Genomic DNA, 27,860 nt, shown 5'->3' with positions numbered 1-27,860 from the left:
AACACTTTTTATATCAAAATAATTGTTTTTATTAAAACACGGCTTAAACTAAATCAATAAATATAAAATAAATTCTATTCATATAAATGCAATTGATAAAAAATCATTTAACCAAACTTTAATAGAAACTTAATTCTTTGCATTCTCAAATGTATCAGTCGATTTTGCGTCTGTCTTGTTTTTAAAGTTTTGTAAGTTTGGATCTGTTTTTGTAGCGTCAGTTACATTATTTAAATCTGTCAAAGTCGCAGTTAAAGTCGTGTCCTTTAAGGAATCAGCTTTTAAATTAATTATTTTAGTAATAGTTTTGTCTGTTGCATTTCTATGGTCTGTTCGCTGTTTCAGGTTGTCCTCTGTTTGTGTTATCAAATGTCCTATAGGTCCTTGAAATTGTAAAGCTACTTTTTGTTTAATCTTAGCCAAGTCTAACCAAATATTTTCTTTAAAAGGTTTTGGTAACTCTGCTGAGGGTACAGGATCCATATTAATTTCCGGTATTTGTGGTAGCATAGGTTCTTCCTCTTTAGGGGAATCGAAAAATACCCAATTATCGGGTCTGTAAAAATATAAAAATATATTATTTTATATTATATAATTAAATTTAAAAAAAGTTAAATATTTTCTGAACCTACCTTTCCGGCTTTGTTAAGATATTAATGGGAGCAAAAGCTATCTTAGCTTGATTACGCTTGTTGTTCTTATTTTTATTACGATTTCTATTTCGTTTATGTGGTCCTACAGTTAAAACATTAGCTTTATCTTGTGGTTTAGTTCCAGTGTCTTTTGTATTGTCCTTGTGGTCCTCTTCATTGTCCTCGGCCAAAATGTCATTGTTTAATTGCTTTGCCAGAGCGTCGGGAAAGTCTGTTGAAAAGTTGGTATTTAAAGGTTTAGGCAAGTCTTTGGGTAAGTCATGGCTATTGTTCAATACTGGTAAAACATAATTATCGTCTAAAGTCTGGTCTTGCAAAATAGTATGTGTTAGATTTGTCAAGTCCACTACAGTCTTGTCATTGTCTATTTTCAATACTGTACCAATCATATGTTCGGGTCTAAGATAACCATCTTGATTGAATTTTCTAAGTAAAGGTGATGTCCCGTAATCTTCGTCGTATTCATAGTCTTCTTCCGCGTCTAGACTGTCTTCGTTTGTTGTTATGTTGTGTAAAGGTTCTAGAGTACGTCCGGCATAGTCATAGTCGGCTAACTCATGTGTTTGTGTCAGAGTCAAAGCTTCTTTATGTCTTGGTCCATTTTTCTTGCGTATGTAGTAAGTTTGTGAGTTGGAAGTGGAAAATGGACTGTTTATATTTTCCCTGTGTGGCAGTTCGTGTGTAGCAATTTGTTCTCCTGCTGCTAGAGGTAAATTTGTATAGTCCGGGTTTTGTGCATACCAGGGATGTCGGGGTGGTACTGTTAAGCCATAGTTTCCTCCATTGCCTGTCGGTCTAACATTTTGCGTTCTATCCGGTTTTGGTCTTATGTTAAAACTGAAAGTACTGTCTGCTCCGTTGGCATTGGTAAATCCAGCTATAGTTCCAAAATTTCCATTGCTAACTGAGGCACTTGATGCCTGTACTATGCCTCCAGTACCCACTTGAGCTTGACTAAAGCTGGAACTAACAGCCGGTAATGTTAGCTGATTGGGTGGCTTTAAATTTTGAACATTAGCTGTGCTATGGGGACTTGAAATAATATTCTCAAATAAGGGTCTTTCATTGAAGCCTATAGAGGCTGGTAAAGGTCTTTTGGTGGCCAAACTCCAACCCACTATACTTTGTAAAAAACCCGGTTGTTTAGTGGTCATGCGTTCTTCATGTTCGTTTACAAATATTATGGTCGGTGGTTTAGTTCGTTGATTTTGTGCAATAGTTGAAATTTGTGTCGGTGCCGGTGCCGGTTGGTAGTAGGCGTAAATGGGTGTAGTCTGATAACGGTCATATTGACTTGGTTTATAGACATTTGTATAGTCTCCCGTATAGGGTGTGTTTTGTAAAGGTTTCGGACTTTTATTGGTCTGTCGTATGTTTATTTCGATTTCGTACTGATTGTCTCCATTTACCGAATCCACTATAACTTTTTGAGGTGTCTTGGTGTAGGTGGGTCTGTTCTGGTATTGTCGAAGTTCTAGAGGTCGTACAGTTGTTCGACTGGGTTTTGGTAGTTTTGTTGTCAATGTTCGATTGCCGGTATTAACAGAGGTTATATTTCTGTTGGTCACACTTAGGTTGGTAGGCGTAAGTTTCAATTTGTCTTTAATTTTGTCCGTTATGCTAGAGGGTATAAGTTTTCGTTGTACTCGTTTGTGTTCGATGGGTATAGCCTGAACCATGGGATCAATGTCAGAATCATTTGCTTCATGTACCAAGTCTCCTGTTAAAGTTAAGTTTTTCAGTTCAGAGTTTTGTAAAGTTTTTGTAATTGTCATAATTTTTTCGATTACTTGGGTCTGTTTATCAGTTACACTGGCAGATGTTTCGGTTTCAGTAGGATTTAAAGAGTCGCTTTGTTCATGTTGGTCGTTATCGATTTTTGAATTTTCAGTTTTGTTTTGTTGCCGTTCATTGGTATTTAAATTATTTGTCTCAGTCTCTTCATTTGTCCTTGTCTTTATGTCCCTGTCAGTTGAATCCGTATTTTGTACTTCCGTTTTTATGTTTGTATTTTCTAAGTGATCAGTTCGTTTTAGGTCCTTCTTTTGTTCCTTTAATGTTTCATCTACTTCATCTACCCTTGCTTCCAATTTAAGACTTTCCTCCACTGCTTTTGTCACTTTGTCTTCAGTCTTGTTTGCCGAGGAACTAAGTTCCGTATTTCCTGTCCTTGCTTCTGGTTCATTTTCCTTTTTTTTAGTTGTAGTCTTAGCTGTGTCTTTTCCTGCACTTCTCAGTTCTATGGGAATATTATTAACTATAATCGTTCGTCGGGTTGTACTTTGTATCCCTCCATGTCTATTTCCTCCCTTACGATGATTCTTGTCCAGTTTGTTATTAACCCCTGGTACTGGTTTCTGTTTAGTTATGTGTCCCGCTGTTCCTTTGCGTTTCAAGTCCAGTTTGTCACTTACTTTCGAAGAATTCTTTACGATTAGAAAATCGTTTGAGATATTTGGTATAAATGGTGTGGGTTGTTTAAGCAGACTTATTGAAGAGTCTTTGGCCGGATTACGATTAGAGAATCCTACTTTGTTGTCACTTATGGGAGTGTCATCAGTATTATCTGGTGATTTTGTTTCCAACTGCATAATGTCAAACACACGGTCCGGTAGTGGTTGTGGTTTAAAAGTCGGTGGTGGCGGTTGTGGTTTAAAAGTCGTTTGTGGTCTAAAGGTTGCAGGTGCCGGTTGCTGTACTTGTGTGTTTGCGATTTGAAGCGAGGCAAAAGGATCTTGTTCTAGCCAAGGGCTAATATCGAAATCTCCCAAAGGCGGAACACCACAAGGTAGACGAACATTGTCGGGAAATTGAGCGGGTAAGAAAATATGCGGTTGGAAAGTTCCACCTCCAACAGCGCGACATAAAACCGAAGCTAACGATACGCGGCGTATTGAGTGTAGCTGGGCTGGTGTGAAAGAACTTTCGAAACCGCCATTTTCGTACCAAAATCTATCTCCTTTGCGGGAATTACTAAATTGTTGGGCTATAATACATGCAAAGGTGGGTCCTACTAAACCGCCTACGACAGGTCTTTCGGCTATGCCTCCCACAAACAGATCAATATCGTGAACACTGTGATAAGCATGGCTAATGCGACGAGCGGACTCGGGACCTACCACATTAGCAAATTCATCCCAATTATTAATAGGCGTTAGGCCACATGGTACACGCCAATGGGTATAGGGAGGTATGCCGTGATCTCGTCCACGTTGTATATTAATGGCAGCCAAATCCAGACCAAAGGGAAAACCTGAAAAATAAAATATTAAAAATAGCGACAAGGTTTAGTTTTAAGCTAACAACTATACCTGGAGTTTGGAATAGATGGTTAGTAAGTTCTGGAGTTATAAATTCATCTCTTTTCAAAGCCCTCTGTGTTGCCATGCCTCTTAGCAAACGGTGTAAAGAACCCACAGAACCAATATCTCCACGCTGGAACTCCTCATGTAAACTAACATCTGTGGAAATAAAATTTAAAAATAATATTACAAATTCCTCCATAAGAGTTTTAAATCTACTCACTATTATTAATAACATTATGAAAACGATCACATCTCATATAGGAATTTTGCACCAAAGAATGACCAAAACGAAAAGCAGCCGCTGCAAAGGCATTGGCCACTGTAGGATTGGTTTTATAATCATAACCCTCATAGTAGCCACTAGTTAAAAGTTCCAAATCAAATACTTTAACTACTTCTCTGCCCAATACTATGGGTAAAAATTCCCTATAGGTTATATGCTGGAACATGGCTCCTATTATTCGTCTGGTTTCCTGATAAATTTTCTCATCACTCCAGTGCAAATTCATTTCACTCAATTTCGTGGCTATATGATTATGTTCATGGACCCAGACATGATGTAAAGCCAAGAGGCCAGGTTGTTCACCACTTCGACCATCACCAGATCTAATGCAGTGTGTAGCAATGGCACCTCTTTGACAGACATCATCGGCTGGGTTACCACGACCAAAGATCAATAAGCCTTTACGAAAGACACGAGCATTATCGGAAGATCGTACACTGCTGGAATAAATGGGAGAGGCATCTATATAAGATGTGGCCTGATTAGTTTGTTCACGCCATGACAAAACACAATCTCTACGTTGGGCTGGTGCGGAACGTAAAAATTCCAAACAGCGCACTTTTAAAGGCGAAAGCCAGGGATCATCCAGGGGAACTTTGATGGGAAAACAAGAGGGATGGAAATCTTTACTGCCACAACAGCTGGGAACAGAGCCATTAATAGATCTATAAGTATAAATAAATATTTTAATTGGTTGCCAAAGAAGGAAGGTATTAAAGCAGAAATCTTACCTTGGTTGAGCAGTAGATGTTAAATCATGATCCAATAATTGACCCCATTGAGCTAACATCAATGTCAAAGGAGCCTCTCCATCGCGGGCTCCATGCACCAACAAACTTACAAATCTGCTGGAAGACAATGGTCCTCCATCTACTGCTTTACGTGTGGTATCCACCCCGTCTCCATACTCTGGCGGCAGAAAACGATTGAAAGGCATTTGTGCTGCTCCCCAGCGTAATCTCTTTTTATTGTTGCAAGTACCATCATGAGTACGATACCTTTCAGAGGCTGGCATACAGGTGGGAGGATCTCGTGGTGGACACAAACTCTCTAAAGCAGTGCGACGCAACGAAACCTTTTGGGTATGAGCCTGGCGAGCCAAATCACTATTCAGATCATAGCTGAAATTAAGAATACAACATTTTTAGTTGAAATCTTTTAGCCAGCATTTTGTTTTTTATAATTATTGTTATTTGCTCGGCTCGACGACATTTCTCAAAACAATGCCCGTTTCCAAATGAATCTTAAACATTAATGAGCCTAGTATTTATGCAACAATTGCGCTTCAAATATTCCAAATAGGTTGCACACACATATTCAATTTAATTCAGCTCATAATGTCTAGTAACGTTAGGTATGAACAAAAGTGTTTGTGGTAGTTTGTTCAAACAAGTTGCCTTTTAACCAAATTGTTGATTTGTTCGTTCATCGTTTCTCTCTACAGATTTGTGTGTCTGTCAAACTCGGTTTAAAAATTTATTTGGTTTGGTCGTTTATACGAATGAAGAAGTTATTTTTATTTTTTGGGGAAAATTTAATGGAGAAAGTGAAAAAGTTATTACGTTTTTTTTTTTGCTCAAATGTATTGAGATGAATTTCTTTTTTTTTTGCCATTAATTACTTGTGTACTGTGTGTTTGTTCCTCATGCTTTAGTTTTGATTTTTTATTTGTGTTTGATATGAGAGTGTTAACAATATTTCGTTAATTAATGTGGCATTAGGTTTATTTTGTTCAATTAAATTTATTTTTATTATGTAATATTTTCAATGCACAATGGGACAATGCAGGTAGATTTTTAGCTTAAATATGGAAAGTTAATAATAACAGCAATACATTTTTAAAAGCATAAATTTAATATATTGATTTGATTTAATAAAAGAAACAAAATATGTATAAAAACCCAGCAAAAACTTCCATTGCTAAATAAGCGTTAAAATGCTAATATCACTTACCCAATAGCATTTTAAGTCATTGTTTTTACATTGGAGGCACGTACACATCATTCTCTCTTACAAACAGGGAGTTTAATAAGCACTTACCTCGAACGCTAATAAAGATTTAAGTAAGCAGTTTTGTTTTAGATAAAATAATAGCCCACGAGAATACGTCCACTGCTTTTTTCCACGTAGGTAAGAAGGATAGTTATATAAACAAATTTAAGAGGCTCACATGGGTCTGTCTTATTTCGGTCCCGTAGTGATGCCTTATTGGTCATAGGAGTCCTTATCTATAAAAACTACTCACTACTTCCAGAGTTAAACTATACTCATGAAATTTAGTATATTGTTAAGGTTTATCTCAGATATATCCTCCATACTAGAGAGAACAGCAGATCCCAAAGTAGAGTACTCTGTTCCCATTAAATGCCGGACAGTAATAAAGGAGATGAGATATAGTCTTCTTCTTATTGTGACAGCATCTGCAGTAGTCATTATATTGGAGGCCTATTCTTCTGGCATGATTGCCAATAGCACAGTGTCCCGTTATTACCGATAACGGCAGCATATAGAGACCAGGTCGAACTTAGACAAGAGGTTTCACTAAACCATCTGATCAGAGCCATTTCATATAGTTCATTTTTGACAAGTGTCTTACAGTTACGGGGAAATACCAGTGAATACGTTGATTTCAACCTTCCCTCCCATCACACCTTTCCGAGTTCGTCAGCAATATAGTTTCCAAGACAATTACTATGAGTAGGGACCCATATTAGCGTTATCCTAGAATATCTCTCTATCTCATTAAGAGATACCCGCTATTCTTCGTTTAATCTAGATGTCGTATTGACACCCACTAGGTTTTTGATTTCGGTTTTGATTTGCTGTCCTTATACATACGTATATCTCCCGATATTCGAAAATATCTCAGCCAATTTGCCGCTTGTTTTATAGCAGATATCTCTGCCTGTAGATATCTGCTATAAGTAGTTAGATAGCCTGAAGGAAGATTTGGTTCCAAACAGCTCCTTTTGGAGCCATCTGTTTAAATATTCGTTACATCATAAGGTTGGTTGGGTCTCAAATATGGAATCATCTCGGGAATCAGAATGGAGATGCGTTTATCGTAGTGAGGTTTCGTAACGCAATAGTCAACATTTAGATGCAAGGATTCGAAATGTCGGAGGAGGTTTAAAGAATCTTTTATTCGATTATATCGTTATTCTAAATCAGATCTGAATAATAGCATACGTTGATCCTACTAAATTGAGAACTTAGTATAAGAACAGAATCCGGATATCCAATAAACTCAGACAATATGGTTTTCGATATCTAGTTCAGTTAAATATATTTTCCTAACCCCCATTATCTCAATGTCTGGTTATATTTTATCTTAAGGTTAAAGTGACAGTTTTCATACAAAAAAATATTTTAACCGGCAAAATATCTACTGGTTAATCGATAACCGGAGGTGGAGTTAACGGGGCTAACAGGGATATCGAACACAAACAAACTAAATTTTAACATTTGCTGAATATTCAAAATGATCTAGACATACATATCTTTCAGTGAAGGGTATCTGATCAGTTAAATTCTAAAGATGGTATTTTTAGAGAAGTAAAACAAGTTAGTCACTTTCTTTTTAAGGATTTCAGTAACAGATGTTAATTCTAAAATGTCTTTTTTACAAAATAAATTATAATTAAATTAATAATTATTGTGATTAAACTTATACATAAATAGGAATAGACTACAAACTAAAAACATTCGGGATTTTTTATTTTAAAAACACAAAATAAAGCTCATTAAAATTTTAATTACTTTCAGCTTCAAAAAAAGCCAATTTAATACCTACTTACTATTTCTCTAGTACATAAGTAAAATAAACTACAAAATAATAAATTAATAACAAAACACGTCATTTACCAAAAATAATTAATTCTACAACTATGTTGTGTTTATAGAATAGGTATTACTTACTATTTTGGCACTTATTTATGGCGAAACAATTTAAATAAAAAAAATTATAATAATTATTATAATGCATATTAACAATAAACAAAAGCAGCTTAATAACAAAAAACTACTCAAATGCTAACAACAATAATACAAAGTCTAAAAAAGAAAAAATATGTAGTATAATTAAATAAAAAAGACGCATTAAATAATGAGCCACCATTTTTTACTTATACATAGAAAAAAACTCCTCAAATAGTGGGTAAATTTAAGTTGGGAAGAAAATCACGTTTGCTTAATACACGAGCTCTTTATAGACCCCGACCAACAGAGCGTTCATTGAACCTTTCCAAAATAAAAAAGTATTAATCCAGACTTTAAAACGCACACACACTCACACTAGCCTACACAAACAAGTGAATTTTTGTCAGAGAAAAAAAGTCATGGATCTTTATGGGTTTGCAGTTGTTGTTGTCTTATTCACTCTTAATGTGAATGTGAAGAAATCGAAAGTAACAAAAGTTGATGTAACCAATTATGAATACTTATGATAAAATGCCAAATACAACAATATAATAAAATAAAAACGGCAACAAATGAATAATAAAATACTTAAGAAAGTAGAGTCCGAATAGACTGAATATCAAATACCCTACTGCTTTATAAATATAGGAAGTTTCAACAACTTTAAAAATTATTTAGTTAGTGTAAAAATATTTTCTTGAATTTAATTACTTTATTGTTTATTATTAATATTTTATAGTTGAAATGATCCCGATCCATCTTCACAAATTATTCAGTTAATTAATAGTGTTATAGGGTACAATAACAAGATATTTTCTTGCATTCAATACCTTTATTGTTTGTATTTATTATATATGAATAATTCCGACAACAACTGAAATTAACAATATAAATGACGATGTGTTGTTAGCCGATTTTTAAAAAGTTAAACAAAAAACTTACAAACAAGATACTTGTTAAAAAAACCTGGCTAAATTTAATTGCTTAAATAAGGTTTTACTTTCATCATCATCATGAACTTCTTCATTATTACAAATGTTTAAATTTGTCATATTAGACTGCTCCAAAAAGGAATTTATCTTTATCTTAGAATTGTTACATTGGACAATTATAAGAATAGAATTTCCTTTCTAGTTTTGGAAAATTTATAAAATTATAAATTAAAAATGGTTTACAATGGAAAATCGAACTGAGGATTATAAACTACTGAAGTCAATTATTTTCCTCTCGTTGCCTAGCTAGGACTTATTTTTTAGCAACGAAAGAAATGAAACGACTCTCGATCGGTCAACATGTGGTTCCGATAATGGTATTAGCATGAAATAAGAATTTTTGAAAAACTGAACTAGAACTGAACTACAACTAAACTAGAACTGAACTAAAACTGAACTAGAACTGAACTAGAACTGAACTAGAACTGAACTAGAACTGAACTAGAACTGAACTAGAACTGAACTAGAACTGAACTAGAACTGAACTAGAACTGAACTAGAACTGAACTAGAACTGAACTAGAACTGAACTAGAACTGAACTAGAACTGAACTAGAACTGAACTAACTGAACTAGAACTGAACTAGAACTGAACTAGAACTGAACTAGAACTGAACTAGAACTGAACTAGAACTGAACTAGAACTGAACTAGAACTGAACTAGAACTGAACTAGAACTGAACTAGAACTGAACTAGAACTGAACTAGAACTGAACTAGAACTGAACTAGAACTGAACTAGAACTGAACTAGAACTGAACTAGAACTGAACTAGAACTGAACTAGAACTGAACTAGAACTGAACTAGAACTGAACTAGAACTGAACTAGAACTGAACTAGAACTGAACTAGAACTGAACTAGAACTGAACTAGAACTGAACTAGAACTGAACTAGAACTGAACTAGAACTGAACTAGAACTGAACTAGAACTGAACTAGAACTGAACTAGAACTGAACTAGAACTGAACTAGAACTGAACTAGAACTGAACTAGAACTGAACTAGAACTGAACTAGAACTGAACTAGAACTGAACTAGAACTGAACTAGAACTGAACTAGAACTGAACTAGAACTGAACTAGAACTGAACTAGAACTGAACTAGAACTGAACTAGAACTGAACTAGAACTGAACTAGAACTGAACTAGAACTGAACTAGAACTGAACTAGAACTGAACTAGAACTGAACTAGAACTGAACTAGAACTGAACTAGAACTGAACTAGAACTGAACTAGAACTGAACTAGAACTGAACTAGAACTGAACTAGAACTGAACTAGAACTGAACTAGAACTGAACTAGAACTGAACTAGAACTGAACTAGAACTGAACTAGAACTGAACTAGAACTGAACTAGAACTGAACTAGAACTGAACTAGAACTGAACTAGAACTGAACTAGAACTGAACTAGAACTGAACTAGAACTGAACTAGAACTGAACTAGAACTGAACTAGAACTGAACTAGAAACTGAACTAGAACTGAACTAGAACTGAACTAGAACTGAACTAGAACTGAACTAGAACTGAACTAGAACTGAACTAGAACTGAACTAGAACTGACTAGAACTTAACTAGAACTGAACTAGAACTGAACTAGAACTGAACTAGAACTGAACTAGAACTTAACTAGAACTGAACTAGAACTGAACTAGAACTGAACTAGAACTGAACTAGAACTGAACTAGAACTGAACTAGAACTGAACTAGAACTGAACTAGAACTGAACTAGAACTGAACTAGAACTGAACTAGAACTGAACTACGAACTGAACTAGAACTGAACTAGAACTGAACTAGAACTGAACTAGAACTGAACTAGAACTGAACTGAACTAGAACTGAACTAGAACTGAACTAGAACTGAACTAGAACTGAACTGAACTAGAACTGAACTAGAACTGAACTAAAGCTCAACTAGAATTGAACTAGAACTGAACTAAAGCTCAACTAGAACTGTTCCGTTTTATGGATTCAATATGTAGGATACTTCCATTCAATACCATTTTCAGCCGATTTCAATTACTTTTTGTGTGCATTGTTGTTAAAAATTTTTACAACCATTTCTAATAGGTTTTGATCATTATTGGCAACAATAAATCATAACTACTTAGGAATGATGGTGATAACCATTTTACCCCCACATTAATAATCCAATCAACATTTTTACGCAACTTTTATTTGTTTAAAAACTCTTGTCTTTATTTTTTTTTCTCTATATCTCTCATCAAATTTGTTTATAACAAATGAAAAAAGTAACGAGAAAAAGTAAAAAAATAACAATAAATAAACAAAATAAAAAATGACAGAAAAACACGTTTTTCAACCCAAAATTCAATGAACTCTTGAAGCAGTGCAGTTGAATGAATAAAACATTATTCCCCAAACCCCGTCAGAAACAACAGTACCAACTACAGCTGAATGAACAACATTCACAAGCACTGACTGACGATTATTTTGCTGCTGTTGGCAAGAGAAAGTTCTGCCAGCCAACTATGAAATGCAGAAGAAGCTTGCAAACAAAACCAACAAAACAAACTACAACAACTCAAACTGATCATACAGCCAGCGAATAAAACCAAAATAATTACATGTACCTATTGCTAGTGTATGTTGTTTTATATTATCTAAATACTATTTGATATGTTGAGATATTTGTGATTTTTTTAAATGATAGATGGATAAAATATCAATTTATTTTTAATTTGTATAATTAGTTAAATTGGGGATATTTTATGAATTTACCTGAAGACTTTAAACAAATAAGTATATATATTCTTATGTTGGTAAAATTCATAATTGCATTTAAGTAAATGTTGTATTTAGGCCTTATTTGATACTATAATATTAAACATTTATGATGAAAATGTTTTTTTTTTTTTTTAATTTTTGCTAAGAAATTTCCAGCTTCAGAATTATATACATAGTATTAATGTACATACAATATAATATTCGTTAATCGGCATCTTTGAAAGGTGTTCGTTAATTTTCCAATTAAATCAAATCAAATGTTTGATCAATTGCTCTATTGCATGCCACAATCATGTTAATATGTATGAGAAATATTTTAAATATTATTTTAATTAAATATTTTAATTATTTCTTTTGAATATAAATTTTTTAATTAAATTGTGCAAATACGAACATTAATTATATTTAAATATTCAATTCATTTCAGGGTGAAATAGCAGTGAACTTCTATTAATAAAACGGTGAGTTTATTTTTGAATATTATACCAGAATTGTTTCTTTAATGCAATATCTAAGAGGATTTGTTTAAAAAATTTTAAAATTCAGAATGTAAATTCTTGTTCTCTTCTAGTTCATTTCTAGTTCTAGTTCAGTTCTAGTTCAGTTCTAGTTCAGTTCTAGTTCAGTTCTAGTTCAGTTCTAGTTCAGTTCTAGTTCAGTTCTAGTTCAGTTCTAGTTCAGTTCTAGTTCAGTTCTAGTTCAGTTCTAGTTCAGTTCTAGTTCAGTTCTAGTTCAGTTCTAGTTCAGTTCTAGTTCAGTTCTAGTTCAGTTCTAGTTCAGTTCTAGTTCAGTTCTAGTTCAGTTCTAGTTCAGTTCTAGTTCAGTTCTAGTTCAATTCTAGTTCAGTTCTAGTTCAGTTCTAGTTCAGTTCTAGTTCAGTTCTAGTTCAGTTCTAGTTCAGTTCTAGTTCAGTTCTAGTTCAGTTCTAGTTCAGTCAGTTCTAGTTCAGTTCTGGTTCAGTTCTAGTTCAGTTCTAGTTCAGTTCTAGTTCAGTTCTAGTTCAGTTCTAGTTCAGTTCTAGTTCAGTTCTAGTTCAGTTCTAGTTCAGTTCTAGTTCAGTTCTAGTTCAGTTCTAGTTCAGTTCTAGTTCAGTTCTAGTTCAGTTCTAGTTCAGTTCTAGTTCAGTTCTAGTTCAGTTCTAGTTCAGTTCTAGTTCAGTTCTAGTTCAGTTCTAGTTCAGTTCTAGTTCAGTTCTAGTTCAGTTCAGTTCTAGTTCAGTTCTAGTTCAGTTCAGTTCTAGTTCAGTTCTGGTTCAGTTCTAGTTCAGTTCTAGTTCAGTTCTAGTTCAGTTCTAGTTCAGTTCTAGTTCAGTTCTAGTTCAGTTCTAGTTCAGTTCTAGTTCAGTTCTAGTTCAGTTCTAGTTCAGTTCTAGTTCAGTTCTAGTACAGTTCTAGTTCAGTTCTAGTTCAGTTCTAGTTCAGTTCTAGTTCAGTTCTAGTTCAGTTCTAGTTCAGTTCTAGTTCAGTTCTAGTTCAGTTCTAGTTCAGTTCTAGTTCAGTTCTAGTTCAGTTCTAGTTCAGTTCTAGTTCAGTTCTAGTTCAGTTCTAGTTTAGTTCTAGTTCAGTTCTAGTTCAGTTCTAGTTCAGTTCTAGTTCAGTTCTAGTTCAGTTCTAGTTCAGTTCTAGTTCAGTTCTAGTTCAGTTCTAGTTCAGTTCTAGTTCAGTTCTAGTTCAGTTCTAGTTCAGTTCTAGTTCAGTTCTAGTTCAGTTCTAGTTCAGTTCTAGTTCAGTTCTAGTTCAGTTCTAGTTCAGTTCTAGTTCAGTTCTAGTTCAGTTCTAGTTCAGTTCTAGTTCAGTTCTAGTTCAGTTCTAGTTCAGTTCTAGTTCAGTTCTAGTTCAGTTCTAGTTCAGTTCTAGTTCAGTTCTAGTTCAGTTCTAGTTCAGTTCTAGTTCAGTTCTAGTTCAGTTCTAGTTCAGTTCTAGTTCAGTTCTAGTTCAGTTCTAGTTCAGTTCTAGTTCAGTTCTAGTTCAGTTCTAGTTCAGTTCTAGTTCAGTTCTAGTTCAGTTCTAGTTCAGTTCTAGTTCAGTTCTAGTTCAGTTCTAGTTCAGTTCTAGTTCAGTTCTAGTTCAGTTCTAGTTCAGTTCAGTTCTAGTTCAGTTCTAGTTCAGTTCTAGTTCAGTTCTAGTTCAGTTCTAGTTCAGTTCTAGTTCAGTTCTAGTTCAGTTCTAGTTCAGTTCTAGTTCAGTTCTAGTACAGTTCTAGTTCAGTTCTAGTTCAGTTCTAGTTCAGTTCAGTTCTAGTTCAGTTCTAGTTCAGTTCTAGTTCAGTTCTAGTTCAGTTCTAGTTCAGTTCTAGTTCAGTTCTAGTTCAGTTCTAGTTCAGTTCTAGTTCAGTTCTAGTTCAGTTCTAGTTCAGTTCTAGTTCAGTTCTAGTTCAGTTCTAGTTCAGTTCTAGTTCAGTTCTAGTTCAGTTCTAGTTCAGTTCTAGTTCAGTTCTAGTTCAGTTCTAGTTCAGTTCTAGTTCAGTTCTAGTTCAGTTCTAGTTCAGTTCTAGTTCAGTTCTAGTTCAGTTCTAGTTCAGTTCTAGTTCAGTTCTAGTTCAGTTCTAGTTCAGTTCTAGTTCAGTTCTAGTTCAGTTCTAGTTCAGTTCTAGTTCAGTTCTAGTTCAGTTCTAGTTCAGTTCTAGTTCAGTTCTAGTTCAGTTCTAGTTCAGTTCTAGTTCAGTTCTAGTTCAGTTCTAGTTCAGTTCTAGTTCAGTTCTAGTTCAGTTCTAGTTCAGTTCTAGTTCAGTTCTAGTTCAGTTCTAGTTCAGTTCTAGTTCAGTTCTAGTTCAGTTCTAGTTCAGTTCTAGTTCAGTTCTAGTTCAGTTCTAGTTCAGTCCTAGTTCAGTTCTAGTTCAGTTCTAGTTCAGTTCCAGTTCAGTTCAGTTCAGTTCTAGTTCTAGTTCAGTTCAGTTCTAGTTCAGTTCTAGTTCAGTTCAGTTCTAGTTCAGTTCTAGTTCAGTTCTAGTTCAGTTCTAGTTCAGTTCTAGTTCAGTTCTAGTTCAGTTCTAGTTCAGTTCTAGTTCAGTTCTAGTTCAGTTCTAGTTCAGTTCTAGTTCAGTTCTAGTTCAGTTCTAGTTCAGTTCTAGTTCAGTTCTAGTTCAGTTCTAGTTCAGTTCTAGTTCAGTTCTAGTTCAGTTCTAGTTCAGTTCTAGTTCAGTTCTAGTTCAGTTCTAGTTCAGTTCTAGTTCAGTTCTAGTTCAGTTCTAGTTCAGTTCTAGTTCAGTTCTAGTTCAGTTCTAGTTCAGTTCTAGTTCAGTTCTAGTTCAGTTCTAGTTCAGTTCTAGTTCAGTTCTAGTTCAGTTCTAGTTCAGTTCTAGTTCAGTTCTAGTTCAGTTCTAGTTCAGTTCTAGTTCAGTTCTAGTTCAGTTCTAGTTCAGTTCTAGTTCAGTTCTAGTTCAGTTTTAGTTCAGTTCTAGTTCAGTTCAGTTCTAGTTCTGAAAAGCGTTTACAATATTTCATCCTTAAGGCGTTAGTGCATCCAAATTCCGAATTTTAGACTTTTACCCAAAAATAAATTGGCTCGAGATAGCGGTTTATTTTGTTTTCACACTAAAGCTAATTTTTTTTATAAGAAATAGGAAAAGAAATAAACAATTGAGGATTTAAAAAATATTTAAAATCAAATGCAGAAATTAATTTTTAATTTGAAATTTCATTAATCAAATAATTACGTTTCTATTTAAAAAAAATATCTCTTTTCATTTGTTTTAGCATATTTTGCAATATTTAAAAAATATTTAAGTTAAATATGAAACTTGATTAAAAGTTATTCACACGCTCTTTACCTCAAACTCTATCTTTCATGTCATTTTAAATCCCCCTTTTCTTCCTAATCATACCGAAGCGTGCATTCAACTTGTGCATTCACTATTTAGACATTAAAACTGCTTAAAAATATAAATAAATTCCACTCCCAAAGTCATGAGGTGAGCCAAGCTGTCTTACCAAGGAAACCAAAGAAACAGTGAAAAAATAATAAAATCAACTTAAGACTAAAATTAAAACTAAAATTGAAATTACCACAATAGTTTCAATGTCAAAGTGAAAGTTGACTTTTATGTGATTCGCTTATAAAAAGCAACGTTTGCAAAAAATGTTTAGTCTTAGTAGAAAAAAGTATTGAAATCATGATTTTGTAAAAAAAAGCTTAAAGGCGAAATTACAAACATCATGTTTGGATTTCTTTAAGTAAAAGAACTAGTATTTCTTGATAAACAGCAAGAGTTGTGATTTGAATATTTAAAAAGAAATTTGTTACTTACTTTTTGCGAAAAACTTTAGCAGCTGTCAAGGTGGCATAAGCAGCCATTTCACGACGGCTGGTATCCACTACGGGTGCACTAAATTTGATAGCAAAGCAGCTGGATGATTGTCTTGTAATACTTGACCTAAAATTAAAAATAAAAAAATGCCACTTAAAATATTTACTTATAATTATAATTGTAAATAGAAAATAAACAATTCAAAATGCTTACCTACCATTTTTAACCATATCCGGTTCAACTTGTGTATAAAGTTTTCTCATGGCGCTAAGACCTTCTCTTACAGAGACTTCTAAAGCAATGTCCATTAGTGTTGGTCTCTGAGATTTTTGAAAACGACTGTTATCATCAGTGTACTCATCGTCTGGTTCTTCATTTAGTGTTCTTGCTTGCCTGAGCGAAACAATGGGCCTTGGCAATTCTACCGGAGGTAATTCATCATTGCTGATAAATTTAATATCTGCGGGTTTTAAATCTTTTAGATATTCTTGGCTATATATAATCGAAGGTATTTCGTAGAGTATAAGGAAGGTGAGAAATATTTTTTACGCAAAAACATGGCATCTGAAAGAAAAAGAATTTGTATTTTAGTTCTCTAAGAAATTACGCTGAAATACAAAAAAAATTATAATTCAGATAACTAAGACCTAGTTCAGTTCTAGTTCAGGTCTAGTTCAGTTCTAGTTCAGTTCTAGTTCAGTTCTAGTTCAGTTCTAGTTCAGTTCTAGTTCAGTTCTAGTTCAGTTCTAGTTCAGTTCTAGTTCAGTTCTAGTTCAGTTCTAGTTCAGTTCTAGTTCAGTTCTAGTTCAGTTCTAGTTCAGTTCTAGTTCAGTTCTAGTTCAGTTCTAGTTCAGCTCTAGTTCAGTTCTAGTTCAGTTCTAGTGCAGTTCTAGTTCAGTTCTAGTTCAGTTCTAGTTCTAGTTCAGTTCTAGTTCAGTTCTAGTTCAGTTCTAGTTCAGTTCTAGTTCAATTCTAGTTCAGTTCTAGTTCAGTTCTAGTTCAGTTCTAGTTCAGTTCTAGTTCAGTTCTAGTTCAGTTCTAGTTCAGTTCTAGTTCAGTTCTAGTTCAGTTCTAGTTCAGTTCTAGTTCAGTTCTAGTTCAGTTCTAGTTCAGTTCTAGTTCAGTTCTAGTTCAGTTCTAGTTCAGTTCTAGTTCAGTTCTAGTTCAGTTCTAGTTCAGCTCTAGTTCAGTTCTAGTTCAGTTCTAGTTCAGTTCTAGTTCAGTTCTAGTTCAGTTCTAGTTCAGTTCTAGTTCAGTTCTAGTTCAGTTCTAGTTCAGTTCTAGTTCTAGTTCAGTTCTAGTTCAGTTCTAGTTCAGTTCTAGTTCAGTTCTAGTTCAGCTCTAGTTCAGTTCTAGTTCAGTTCTAGTTCAGTTCTAGTTCAGTTCTAGTTCAGTTCTAGTTCAGTTCTAGTTCAGTTCTAGTTCAGTTCTAGTTAAGTTCTAGTTCAGTTCTAGTTCAGTTCTAGTTCAGTTCTAGTCAGTTCTAGTTAAGTTCTAGTTCAGTTCTAGTTCAGTTCTAGTTCAGTTCTAGTTCAGTTCTAGTTCAGTTCTAGTTCAGTTCTAGTTCAGTTCTAGTTCAGTTCTAGTTCAGTTCTAGTTCAGTTTAGTTCAGTTCTAGTTCAGTTCTAGTTCAGTTCTAGTTCAGTTCTAGTTCAGTTCTAGTTCAGTTCTAGTTCAGTTCTAGTTCAGTTCTAGTTCAGTTCTAGTTCAGTTCTAGTTCAGTTCTAGTTCAGTTCTAGTTCAGTTCTAGTTCAGTTCTAGTTCAGTTCTAGTTCAGTTCTAGTTCAGTTCTAGTTCAGTTCTAGTTCAGTTCTAGTTCAGTTCTAGTTCAGTTCTAGTTCAGTTCTAGTTCAGTTCTAGTTCAGTTCTAGTTCAGTTCTAGTTCAGTTCTAGTTCAGTTCTAGTTCAGTTCTAGTTCAGTTCTAGTTCAGTTCTAGTTCAGTTCTAGTTCAGTTCTAGTTCAGTTCTAGTTCAGTTCTAGTTCAGTTCTAGTTCAGTTCTAGTTCAGTTCTAGTTCAGTTCTAGTTCAGTTCTAGTTCAGTTCTAGTTCAGTTCTAGTTCAGTTCTAGTTCAGTTCTAGTTCAGTTCTAGTTCAGTTCTAGTTCAGTTCTAGTTCAGTTCTAGTTCAGTTCTAGTTCAGTTCTAGTTCAGTTCTAGTTCAGTTCTAGTTCAGTTCTAGTTCAGTTCTAGTTCAGTTCTAGTTCAGTTCTAGTTCAGTTCTAGTTCAGTTCTAGTTCAGTTCTAGTTCAGTTCTAGTTCAGTTCTAGTTCAGTTCTAGTTCAGTTCTAGTTCAGTTCTAGTTCAGTTCTAGTTCAGTTCTAGTTCAGTTCTAGTTCAGTTCTAGTTCAGTTCTAGTTCAGTTCTAGTTCAGTTCTAGTTCAGTTCTAGTTCAGTTCTAGTTCAGTTCTAGTTCAGTTCTAGTTCAGTTCTAGTTCAGTTCTAGTTCAGTTCTAGTTCAGTTCTAGTTCAGTTCTAGTTCAGTTCTAGTTCAGTTCTAGTTCAGTTCTAGTTCAGTTCTAGTTCAGTTCTAGTTCAGTTCTAGTTCAGTTCTAGTTCAGTTCTAGTTCAGTTCTAGTTCAGTTCTAGTTCAGTTCTAGTTCAGTTCTAGTTCAGTTCTAGTTCAGTTCTAGTTCAGTTCTAGTTCAGTTCTAGTTCAGTTCTAGTTCAGTTCTAGTTCAGTTTTCTAGTTCAGTTCTAGTTCAGTTCTAGTTCAGTTCTAGTTCAGTTCTAGTTCAGTTCTAGTTCAGTTCTAGTTCAGTTCTAGTTCAGTTCTAGTTCAGTTCTAGTTCAGTTCTAGTTCAGTTCTAGTTCAGTTCTAGTTCAGTTCTAGTTCAGTTCTAGTTCAGTTCTAGTTCAGTTCTAGTTCAGTTCTAGTTCAGTTCTAGTTCAGTTCTAGTTCAGTTCTAGTTCAGTTCTAGTTCAGTTCTAGTTCAGTTCTAGTTCAGTTCTAGTTCAGTTCTAGTTCAGTTCTAGTTCAGTTCTAGTTCAGTTCTAGTTCAGTTCTAGTTCAGTTCTAGTTCAGTTCTAGTTCAGTTCTAGTTCAGTTCTAGTTCAGTTCTAGTTCAGTTCTAGTTCAGTTTTAGTTCAGTTCTAATTCAGTTCTATTTCAGTTCTAGTTCAGTTCTAGTTCAGTTCTAGTTCAGTTCTAGTTCAGTTCTAGTTCAGTTCTAGTTCAGTTCTAGTTCAGTTCTAGTTCAGTTCTAGTTCAGTTCTAGTTCAGTTCTAGTTCAGTTTTAGATGCTTTAAAAGAATTTCCGAAGAAATGAAGTATTTTCACTAAATTTGTTAAGAAATCTATATAAAGCTATCGAAGTTAAAATTTTTATTTTAATAACTAAATAGAATTATAATTTATTAACGATTTCTTTAGATACTAATTTGTACATATTAACAAAAAATCATTCAAGTTCAATAGAATTCTACAATAAGTTTCTAGTATTTTATTTTACAGTATCAGCATTTTTGTTTTGTTATTAATTATTTATATGCTCGCACTCGAACAAATTTATATTCAAAAACAACCACTGAATGAATAATGACTTATGCCGTTTACATATGAAGTGTGAAAAAAATCATAAATAAATAAATTTAAAATTGTGTACAATTTTTTATTGTATTACATTCCACAAAAAAAAAAAAAAATTAAAGCTTGCCACAGCCACACTTGTACACATGCTTAGAGTTATTAAAATTATTAAACAAAATATTAAAAACTAAAATAAGAAAAAAGTAATAATAACAAAAACTACTTCATCACCATCTCATCAATATTTATGGTCTGGTGTTTTATTACGGATTTATTTTTATAAATATTTTTTTTATTTAATTTTGTTGTTAACATGACGGTTGGGTCGATCGGTTGGTTGGTTGTCCGTTCGATCAATCGATGGTTTTGATTACATCAGTGTAACAGCAAAAAGTGCAGAACATTGCCGCATTACGTATGTTTTGTTTTGTTTGTATGCTTTGTTTGGCAGTGTACAAGAAAACAAATAAAATATTTACAGAATTACTTGTAGTCTTATACTTGGTATGTGCATATTGTACATATTGTCTGATGTCTACTTGTATATTGTTAATAATAATTGTAGTTATTTAAAATTTAATCGCTTCAGAAAAAAATTATATTTTTAGCAGACAGAATAACAAAATGTTGAACAATTTTGAATTTAAACCCTCAAAAAATTTATGTTGATTATAAAATTTTGGATAAATGAAAAGTTTGGTTCTAAACTTTTTCTGGTGATTGGTGAAATAAATATGTATGTATGAATGCTTTTGCGGTCTTTTCTAAAATATTATATAGAACACCTAAAGCGTAAAGCAGCTTTTAGTCGTGTTTATCTTTATTCAAAATGTCTGATCTACACTATAGGAACTAGAATGGGGACTATGTTTTATAACGAACTGATCCTCACAGAATTCTTTACAGTGTTTAAAGTTATTAATCGATTTTATATAGAATTTTATAACAATATTAATATCATGAAATTTATGAGAGAGGACTTCAATGTGGCCTTAGATCTGTGGCAGACCTGGGATAAATGCATTAAATGTGTTAATGCATTAACAATTTTTCTACATTAAAAAAAATTAATGTTAATGCAAGTTTATTGCATTAACATTAACATGGGTACATTTAATGCATTAAATTTGCATTACCATTAAATATTTTTAAATTTAATGCAATATTTTACATTAAATTAATTTTTTTTTAATTTAATGTTAATGCAAAATTAATGGAAATCGCCCAGGTCTGATCTGTGGTGGACCGAACTTAACACAATTTTATAGAACATCGTTTATAACAAATAATTTATGTTTGATTCTATTCCAATCCAAACCTATTGACATGGTTTAATGACGAAAAACAGGGGCCAAATTACTATATTATATATTTTATATATTTTCCTATTTCAGATGATGACATTTGTTATCGAAGAATATACAACTGAAAAGGTCCGTAAACTTCGATCGAACTCAATAATGTAGAATGACTTATTACAATTCCCATATATCAATTCTTCAAAACTTCTGAGTTAATAGATGATGTTTACAAGAGACTTAGCATATGGTACAAAAAGATTTCTGATGAGGAACCGTAGCTGGTTCGAAAATGCATTCCATTCTGCTGTTGTATTCAATCCCCACTCGAACTCGAGCCTGAAGAATATTCAAGTAATAATCGGAAAATAATTCCAGAACGTTTGTGCTTAATATTGTTATCGAAATCTGTTTCGATCACATATGCGGTAATTCCGACTCAGAGCATTTATAACAATGAATTGTTAACCCGAAACTCATACAATTTTGAAGAATGAATTAGGTTCAGATTAAACCGATTTATGTCAAACTAAAATTTATAACTATAATTCATAAAAGGGGTCTGTATACGTAACCTTAAAATCAGTTAAGTACTAGCCTTTGTTTTTATTGTCCCCCACTTCAGTGCTGTAGATTATAACTAACATTTTCCCTAGAGCGTTATAATGAGTAGTTATAGTAATTTCAAACTGGCGATACCGCATAAGTTACACTGCGTTTATTATTAGATATTGTATTGTAGCTGTTAAAGTAGAAAAAATTTGTTATCCATCAGTTTTTTTTTCTTTGTATAAGACGTTTGAGTGCAATCAATTCGCATGTAACAAAATAAAAAAAATCAATACCCCAATACCTAGAGTACCAACACTTTGATCATAATTTAATACGGTGTTGAATTGATGTCGGCTTTTGTATTTTAAATCTTCAATAAAGCGAGTCCAATGCAAAAATATAATTATAATTCTATTACAAAAATTATGCAAAATAATAACAAGTGGAATTTTGTTAATCACATAAATTGCATTTAGTTTAAATGTAAATGCAGTAAATTTGCATTAATTTTAAAACTTCTTATGTTTTAAATTATTAAATTCTTAAGCACCATCACCTGTGGGGGGGATTTTAACTAGAAACAGTATTGTTTTTTAATATATTTATTTTGTTATAGAATCCTTTTCTTAGGGAAATTTATTTATATTTATTTTAGTTTTATTTAAAATTCGTATTTATTTGTTTTTTCAATTTAACCGAGATTTTTGCGTTTGTTTCTTAGATGGCCGTAAACTATACTGAATTGATTCTCACCTTATGATTTTCATTAGAAGTCAAAGAAGATCGTAGAATACTACTCTTTCATTTACAACAAAAAAATCACACCATCATCGAATGCTGCTGCTTATTTTTATTTCATTTCTTTTTTTTCTCCGTTTTTTTTTTTTTTTTTGTAAAAGTTTTGGGTGATTTTGTTGTCTTGGTAGTTTTCTTCTTTTACCACTACTGTAGTTATAGTGCTGGATATATGTTAAGGGGTAAGAGATGCTCTGTTAAGAAAACCAATTTTAATTATTTTGCAAATCACAAATAGAACCTTTATCAGATTGGCCAAATCTTTTTGGTCCTTTTAAAATACATACATATGTACATAGAGGGGAAAAGAAATATACACGCCTGGTACCAAATTGACAGCAAACTGTTTATAATTTTTCAATATCATCCGTTGTCAAAGTATATACATACGTACGACAACACTATGTGATGTGATTGCAACAATTCGTTGTCGAAATCTAAATTTTACAAACAATCCGTTGCCAATAGTGAGCTTACCACGTTTGTTAACTTTTAGACAACGGATTTGTATACAATTTAGAATCCGACAACGAATTGTTGCAATGTGTTGTCGTACGTATGTATATAGTGTTGTCGTACGTATGTATATAGTTTGACAACGGATGTTATTGAAAAAATTATAAACTCTGGTGTCAATTTGGTACCAGGCGTGTAAAAGGAAATATAACTCTGTGTATGTTCCAAAATTCACATTCTTTGTGAAATATTACCATTCTGTCCGGATCTATCGTTTATATATCCTCTTCTCCGAGGAGACATTCCAATAGTTTTTACAACTTACTAAAAAGTAGAAAATAGGAAAATGATCGCTTTATGAAATGTTTATGATCGCTTTATAAGAAGTTATGATCAGTACGATCGATACGATACCATGTTCCACCTTGTCTGTAGCTATGATCCTTCCGGAAAGAATAAATAGCTTCTTTTTCTATTTAAGATAAAGGACCTTAAGTCGTTTTATTTGATCGCTGCTTTCCTTCTATTGAGTGATTCTTACAGCTGTTTTTTCAATTATGGATCATTTTAAGTTAAGTTTCGAACATGTTCTGTTCTGATCCTCAAACAGATCACTGCGAGATTTTTTGTGTATTGTTTAGAATCCTTTTTTCCTAAAAATGTTTCGTCATTTAGGTGTTAGTCGCCTATTAAATTCATATCCGGTCCTTTAAACAAATTTTATATTGAATTTGAATCATTTTTCGGTGAAATAATCTTCAAACTGGTTTCATTTTAAAATTATCTCTCTTAAATCAGAACATATGATGGAAGTCTGTAAAGAAAAGCTCAAATTAAGAGACACTTATTGACTTCGAAATTACACTTAATGATACTTCAAGAACTATTGTGGAGAAAGGAAGCCATATTTTCTTTTTTTTTGGCAAAAGTTATCTAAATCTTCAATTAAATATTTATCTTTTATCGAAAACCACCAAATGCCAGCAACCATCCGTCGTCTAACCAAACTTGGACCAATCAATCCACTTTTTTGATTCACAACCTCATGATCACCTAATAAACACCGCATTCATTTAAAGTGGTGATTGAATTATTTAAAACGATCATACAATTACATATCAGATTGGTCGATTTACATATATAATTTTGAAGAAATCAATCGATCATTAAAAATAATCTTCTACCCAATTATATGATCTCTCTATAATAGCTACAACTGTGTAAAATCGAATGATGCTTTTAAATCTTAGAAGATCTGCAGAATATCATAACTCTTTAAGAATCTAAATAACTAAACAGAAAGATCAACAAATAATGCTTTCTAAAGTAATCATGCCCCTAAGCAATTTTCCCCTACCATACATTTAATAAAACCGTAGATTACTATTTATTATTAATTTGTGGTTTTGGTCTGTTGCTTGATCGATGGGTAGTTAGCTAGAGATAAATCTCGTTGTTGTAGCAGTTGTTGGCATTTCTTTTCCAACAGCTTGACTAGTAAGTATGTTGAAGTTGATGCTGTTAATGTTAATGTTGCTGCTGTCATCGTAGAATGTTGGTCAGCTGGTAGCCAAGAGGCATCAGCTAAACTTAATGACAAACTCAAACAGCATCATAAGAATCCAGTTCTGTTTTGCTTTCATTAAAAATTTTCTTTAATTTCACTCTAAGTAGAGATAAAAATACATTTTAATAAAATTAAACATAAAAAACGTCATATAATCTTTATTTTTTATATATTTTACCATTGACCACACTTTTATCAAGTTACCCACCCCTTGATACGTGTGCTAGTCTTGAGCGCCTGAATTTGTATGTATGTGTGTTGTTGTAGCTTTTTTTAATTATTGTATTCACATCTGTATCAAGCGTATAATGAAAAATTAATCTTTTTTTCTTTATTTATGTGTATGTTTTTTATATGTTTTAATTTTATATTTACATACCACTAATATCTTGTTTCAAGTGACATAAAATCGCTTTAGGCTGCATAAAGTTTCCAATAAAGCACTGAAATATATACACGAGCTCTCATGTAAGCAACAGCAGCATCTACAACATCGTAACAACAATACAACAATCACCCATTAAAGTCAAGAAACACCAACAACATTTCACTCGGGTTACAGTGGGTTTGGAAGTGGTGCATGAACATTTTATTGTCATTTAAATTTAAGAAACCAAGGCTTTAAACTAGAAAAACTTCTTCAAAGCTTCTTTAAATTTTAGAAACTATTGAAAAAGTTCGGCTATTTCCAAGAAAATCATCTATCTACAAAACGAGTATACCAGATCGTGTTTTCAGTAAAAGATCATCTTATAAGCAAAGAATCATACATATAAAAAGATTGCATTTTCAGCGAAAGTTCTTATTTTTATCAAAAGATTATACATTTTCCAAAATATCACCGAAAGATCATGGTTTCACTGGTTTTTCATCTTTTCACCAATTGATTTCTAGTCTTTAAATGTTCGATCATTCGTCAAACTCAAAGACTAGTTAAAGAAAGCTTCAAAGCTTCTTTAAATTTTTCAAATTATACGTTTTTTTAAATCACACCACTAAAAAATAGGTGTTTTAGAAAAAGATCGGCTTTTTCTAAAAAAAAAAAAAAAAAATAACATAAAAGATCGATTTTTCATCAAAAGATCGTATTTTCACCAAACGATCATTTTGATCAAAAGATCATGCATTCTACAAAATATCATCTTTTAACCAAAATATCTTATTTTCGCGAAAAGATCATATTTTCGTTAAAGATTGATTTTTATCAAAAGACTGGTCCTTCACTGAATGATTTCTATTCATTCAGAGCACGATCATTCATTAAAAGATCGTATTTTATCTCAAAGTTTAGTAAAGAAAGAGAGAATTTTCTTGAAAGCTTCTTCAAATTTTCGAAATTATACTAATTTTCCCACCACAAAAAGTTCGGGTATTTTAGAAAAAGATCGGCGATCTGTAAATGTTGTGTTTTTCATTAAAACATAAATCTATTTTTACCCAAGTACGATTTGATATTTTTCCTCTCATCCCAAATCACTGTGCAACGGATCTAAATAACACCCATATTACTAAGCAAATAAATATGCCAGCCTCCATCCATCCGTTGTCTAACCAACAACAATGTTGTCTTGTGCCGATCGACCGACTAGCTATTTGATCAACAACCATATGTTTTACTTTGATATTTTAGAGTGGCTGGAGAAAGTTCTGTGTTTTTTTTTTATTAAAATGATTATAGTTGTTGTTATTTTAAATATATACATAAGTAATACAACAAAGACACTCAAATTACGTATTAGATACAACAGTAAAGAAACGATCAGCAAATATTTGTAGATCTTATTAGATTTATTATTTTTTCCCTCTTTTTGGTCTTTTTGCCCAGAATAGTTAATGGAGTGATATTTTTTTCGGGTTAATAAAATTAAGTTAATTTATGTTTGCTTTATTATTTTATAATTTTGCAAAAGATCTTAACTTTTTTTCTTTAAAGTGATTTATAGAATTTTGTTTAATGGAGCAGTTTCACTTTTTAACATTTTCAAATGTTTTTTATGATTATTGTTTTTCGGTTCTGGATAATTTACTTTCTTTTTTTTTGGTTGCTATTGATTTTTAAAAATAGATACTGAGTTTATTTTTATTTCTTTGAAGTGGTCTTGTTAAAATAATTAATATCCTTTCACTTTAATTACATATTGAGATTATGATCGATTTGGTATTTTCCATAAGAGGTGCGTTATTTGCACAAATTTTAGGGTTAATGAACTTTTTTTATGGTAATTTTTGTTTATTTTGAAATTTGGCATATTATTTGATTATTTTTTATTTGATTATTTTTTTGTGTGTGGAGTGTTTAGAAAAAAATTAAATATAAGTTTTATTAAGCATATAAACATACACACATATGTATCAAATATTACAAAAAATAATTCATTTTCATAAATTGTATTAAACATTTGTAGATAATCCCTAAAAATAGTTTTTTTAAATAGTAATTTTATTCTACTTAATACATATTTGATAAAATTTAAAATTCATATCATACTTCATATATACTTTCTATACGATCAATTCACACTCATGACTTGGCACATTCCAAACATATTTATGTAATTTTACAGCATATATGTACTGTAAAAAAACTGTATGCATGTGAAACAATTTGTCAAGAATTTTTTATATAAAAATAAATAAATTTAAAAAATTTTTAACGTCATCAAAGTAAAATAAGTACAAGGATTTCATAAGAACTAAACTAAAATTAAACTAGAACTAAACTAAATTAAACTAGAACTGAACTAGAACTGAACTAGAACTGAACTAGAACTGAACTAGAACTGAACTAGAACTGAACTAGAACTAGAACTGAACTAGAACTGAACTAGAACTGAACTAGAACTGAACTAGAACTGAACTAGAACTGAACTAGAACTGAACTAGAACTGAACTAGAACTGAACTAGAACTGACCTAGAACTGAACTAGAACTGAACTAGAACTGAACTAGAACTGAACTAGAACTGAACTAGAACTGAACTAGAACTGAACTAGAACTGAACTAGAACTGAACTAGAACTGAACTAGAACTGAACTAGAACTGAACTAGAACTGAACTAGAACTGAACTAGAACTGAACTAGAACTGAACTAGAACTGAACTAGAACTGAACTAGAACTGAACTAGAACTGAACTAGAACTGAACTAGAACTGAACTAGAACTGAACTAGAACTGAACTGAACTAGAACTGAACTGAACTAGAACTGAACTGAACTAGAACTGAACTAGAACTGAACTAGAACTGAACTAGAACTGAACTAGAACTGAACTAGAACTGAACTAGAACTGAACTAGAACTGAACTAGAACTGAACTAGAACTGAACTAGAACTGAACTAGAACTGAACTAGAACTGAACTAGAACTGAACTAGAACTGAACTAGAACTGAACTGAACTAGAACTGAACTAGAACTGAACTAGAACTGAACTAGAACTGAACTAGAACTGAACTAGAACTGAACTAGAACTGAACTAGAACTGAACTAGAACTGAACTAGAACTGAACTAGAACTGAACTAGAACT

At 32.6% G+C, this 27,860-nt stretch overlaps 2 protein-coding genes across 2 annotated transcripts in view; one reads left to right on the top strand and one right to left on the bottom strand.

Annotated features, from left to right (window-relative positions):
- The window catches only part of LOC119600266 (allatostatin-A), a 92,459-nt gene that overhangs the window by 399 nt on the left and 64,200 nt on the right, over nucleotides 1–27,860 (top strand). Inside the window, exon 2 of the mRNA XM_037950386.1 lies at nucleotides 12,326–12,359. The gene's annotated coding sequence lies outside the window, so the exon portion shown is untranslated. The remainder of the gene's footprint in view (nucleotides 1–12,325; nucleotides 12,360–27,860) is intronic.
- LOC119600265 lies at nucleotides 15–22,252 on the bottom strand. Its single transcript, XM_037950385.1, has 8 exons — nucleotides 22,076–22,252; nucleotides 16,361–16,707; nucleotides 16,144–16,269; nucleotides 4,973–5,362; nucleotides 4,179–4,906; nucleotides 3,965–4,114; nucleotides 633–3,906; nucleotides 15–556 (listed from the first exon to the last, which is right to left on the bottom strand). The coding sequence occupies exons 3-8, from the start codon at nucleotides 16,188–16,190 to the stop codon at nucleotides 130–132; spliced, it is 5,016 nt and encodes a 1,671-aa protein (XP_037806313.1). The 5' UTR covers nucleotides 16,191–16,269; nucleotides 16,361–16,707; nucleotides 22,076–22,252; the 3' UTR covers nucleotides 15–129.

This window comes from Lucilia sericata, unplaced genomic scaffold (genome assembly GCF_015586225.1).
Source record: "Lucilia sericata isolate MDLA Ls3-8-SP2 unplaced genomic scaffold, ASM1558622v1 Contig000109F_arrow, whole genome shotgun sequence".
NCBI lineage: Eukaryota > Metazoa > Arthropoda > Insecta > Diptera > Calliphoridae > Lucilia > Lucilia sericata.
Note: the sequence above shows the minus strand (reverse complement) of the source record. Positions and strands in the feature narration are given on the sequence as shown.